At 32.2% G+C, this 3,589-nt stretch overlaps 1 protein-coding gene across 2 annotated transcripts; it reads right to left on the reverse strand.

Moving 5' to 3' along the window:
- Positions 1-1,835: 1,835 nt before the first annotated feature.
- LOC105117864 (uncharacterized) lies at positions 1,836-3,350 on the reverse strand. Of its 2 annotated transcripts, none has more exons than XM_011015643.1 (3): positions 3,055-3,350; positions 2,833-2,951; positions 1,836-2,261 (listed from the first exon to the last, which is right to left on the reverse strand). In XM_011015643.1, exons 1-3 carry the CDS (start codon positions 3,234-3,236, stop codon positions 2,254-2,256), a joined length of 309 nt encoding a protein of 102 aa, XP_011013945.1. In that variant the 5' UTR covers positions 3,237-3,350; the 3' UTR covers positions 1,836-2,253. The 2 variants fall into 2 exon arrangements, with proteins under 2 accessions (XP_011013945.1, XP_011013944.1); XM_011015642.1 differs by having other exon boundaries at positions 2,778-2,951.
- Positions 3,351-3,589: the final 239 nt, after the last annotated feature.

Here is a 3,589-nt window from a genome sequence, read left to right on the forward strand (position 1 = left end):
TCAATAGAATCCCATATCTTTTGATTTTATCAAGTTTACCTTAGACTTAATGGATATTGGACAATATCATCCCTCCATTCATCCAATTTTAATGACAATTAAAAGATTTCATCCAATTTTCATAGTGGTTCCATCGAAGGTGTCAAAATAAGCCCCAATCTACCTTAAAAGATAATTTCAGTGTTGAATCATTGTGAATTTTTTTCCCCTTCACTCCACTAGCTTATGTATATATAAAATTCTGAAAATTACTATAATTTATAAAGGAATTGTTCTTTAGAATAAATTGCAGTTGATTTTCTCATTTTAAATTAAAATATTGACAAGAATAACAAAAACATGTTTTATAATACAAGTCTGATTCCATAAAATACATTTAATTTATGGTAAATATTCATCCTAAATGCAGACCTATCACATAAATGAAATGATTGATTATGAGTTGAAGTATTGAAATTGAAAGGACAAAGAGAAGGTCAAACTTAGAAAAGAGATATTAGTGTAGTCCAAACTGGAACACTGTTGGGTAATTGGATCATATCTAGAGCTGTAGATCTCATACTTAGATTTGCTTTATATGGATGAAAAGATAAGAGACATAGGTCTAAAACTTTCATGGAAAAAGTAAGATTCAATTATGCTGTTTGAAAGTCCAAATCTTAGCAATAATGTAGAAGTTTGAATCTATCTTGCAGCCTATACATTATTCAGTGTTCAGCCCATATCTCGAGTTCTAGAAGTCCAAATGACCTTAATTTTTTTCCTAGAAAGCTAAGACAATTTTCTAGAACTTTCATAAGTAAAGTTGGTTTAAATTCTAACGTTATCAATTACCTTTTTGGTAGACAAGGGGATAAGGATTTCACTAAGTCAAGAATTAGTCACCCACTCATCAATTAGTCATCAAACCAATAGTTTCTAATTTTAACCTATAAAAGAAAGCATTTGTCATGCATTTAGACATCTTGGTCTTCAGATCAAGATTATGCTCTTTATTTCTTTCTTTATATTTTTGTAATATTTAAGTTTTATTTCATGTTATATTTTCCTTAATCTCTTGTTTTTATTTTTCATTTCCTTTATTATACTTATGTTCTTATGTTGTTTATTATTGTTTCTCTTCTTTTATGTTTAGCTAAGCTTATTATATCAAAGAGAAAATATTACACTAATGGTGTAATAATAAATATAATGTAAACACAATATGAACTTTAATATTTAATACTAACATGTTTTGTATTTGTTATCTTGTTCACTTTTAATATTTTGCTTGTTAAATGGTTAATCTAGATTTGTATTGTATAACACTTGACACTTTTATAGTCCAACTATATGGTATAACCGACACTTGTGTTATAAAAAGAACTTGCTTTGTTGTTAACATAGATTATAATCATAAATATCTAACAATGTTTACAAGTATTAACATTATTTGAATAAGATAACTAATGTTAATATGTTAACAATTTATAATCTGAATGGAACCTCCTTTATGTGTAGTTTTTAATTGAGTAATAAAAAAAATTTATACTATATTTATTTAAAATACCATTAGTAAATCCTCTAATCTTGATATTTGTTTCTATCATTGTTTAATCCTCACATTGATTTTTCATCTTAAAGTTATCATCAACTTTTTTTTTCTTCTATTATAATTATTCTTACTACTATTACTATTATTATTATTATTGTTGTTATTGGATTGTTGTTATTTATAATGTATATAATTAACTTCCCTATAGTTCGATCATATTCTTGCTAAGTTATTTATTACTTTGACACTCTTGTACTTGAAAGAAAATATCAATTTTTTATTGTATCAATAGAATAAATTATTCTAAAAACCATCAAAGTTTATTGTTTTGGTTGGTAACCAGATGTGTATAGAAACCAGTTATCCTATGATTGAATACTTTTAGTACAGAAAGTTAAAATTGAGTTTAGCTGAAAAGATTGCAAACTATCCAGAAAAAATTACCAATAAAACAGAAAGTGGATTCTAACAAATCAAGAACAACACTGGTTGCTCCCAAGTTACACTGACGTAAGGAAGCCCATGCATGTTACGTTTAAGGGCTAGTTTAACATCATCCAAACAAGTTTAGAGAGCAGCATTGACATGGGCATACATCAACACGGAACGAAGGCCTCCATTTTGATATAACCAAATATTTTTAAGATGATTAAAAAAGCATTCATAGTTTCATACTTGACAAAGATGCAGACAACAAGTTCCCGGTTTTTTTCTTTGAATTATGTGCCTGCAGGAACCAAATATTCCAGTCAGATTGCGTTAAACCCGATTAAAGCACTCTCAATTCTCATCCCGCTCGACACCCTCAATTTGTCTTAACAACGTAATGCCAGCTTAACGTACAAAAAATGAGCCCAACAAGCTCAAGCAAAGATACAATCTGGCAACCTGGATGAAGAATCCTAATTTTAGCGCCAGCACCAGACTCTTCAATTTCTAATTAATAGATCTAATTTCTATACTAAGCAAGCATTAACTCGCCACGTCAAACCCAAGCTAAACTTGTAATTCTTCAACTGCAAAAACTTCTTTTTTCAGCAATTTTCAGTAGTACATCCATTGGAATTTTAAATTCCAATTTCAAAAAGATAAATCGAATTGAATTAAACGCTTCATTATTCATTCACTAAAACATAGGAGAAATTAAACATTTCCAGAATGAAGAAGAGAAATTCAATTCAACAGCTGAGGGTTTTTATTTTTTTTTTGGGGGGGGGGGGGGGGGGGGGGGGGGGATACTCCCTAGAGAAACAATAAAAGCTACTATTAGAGGCCGGGAGAGGTGCAGCAGAGTGTACCCTGAGAGAGCGCTCGGAAATTCCTGGATGTGGTACTTAAACATGATGTCATCCTCGACGCCGCCACCGCGCTGTGTAGTGGCAGCAGCGACTGAACGCATCCCAGCTCACATGGTGCCCTACGGACACACAAAATCAATGAGTTAATAAATTTAAAGCACACCCTATATATACATACATAAAGTTATAGATATATACGTGTATCCGTAAGAGTGAGTTAACCTGGAAAAGGAGAATCGAGAGGAGGTTGGTGGTTTGGATGGGAGAAGGAAGTGAGAAGCGGTGGCAGATCTGGTGGGGCTGAAGGGAGATTTAGGAGCCTTAGATGATCTGATGGCTGATTTGATGGACGATAGAGATGATTTGGAGATAAATTTCCTGCAAGATGAGGAGGAGGATGCCATTGAATTGATGGAATGAAAATCAAAGTAAGCCTGCCTGTTGAGGGTTTACCTAGGATTTAAGAGAGAAACGGCGAAATACAAGACCAGAACTGGAGAAGGATTGCTTGGGTAAGGCCGGGCTGGACGAGGCTTGGCTTTGCTTTGCTTGGGTTAGTTGAATTGGGTTGGGTTGGGTTGGGTTGCGTTGCATCTAATGTTAATTAATTATGAAATACACATTCCCATGTTTTTCATTCAAGACCTAAAATTAAAAAAAAATAAAATTGGTAACTGATAATTATTGCAGTTAACAGTTTTACTTTCCATCTAATTACATACGGGGATAGATAAAAGGGAATGTTCTCTTCTTGATT

Source organism: Populus euphratica, unplaced genomic scaffold (assembly GCF_000495115.2).
Source record: "Populus euphratica unplaced genomic scaffold, PopEup_1.0 scaffold1566.1, whole genome shotgun sequence".
Classification (NCBI taxonomy): Eukaryota; Viridiplantae; Streptophyta; class Magnoliopsida; order Malpighiales; family Salicaceae; genus Populus; species Populus euphratica.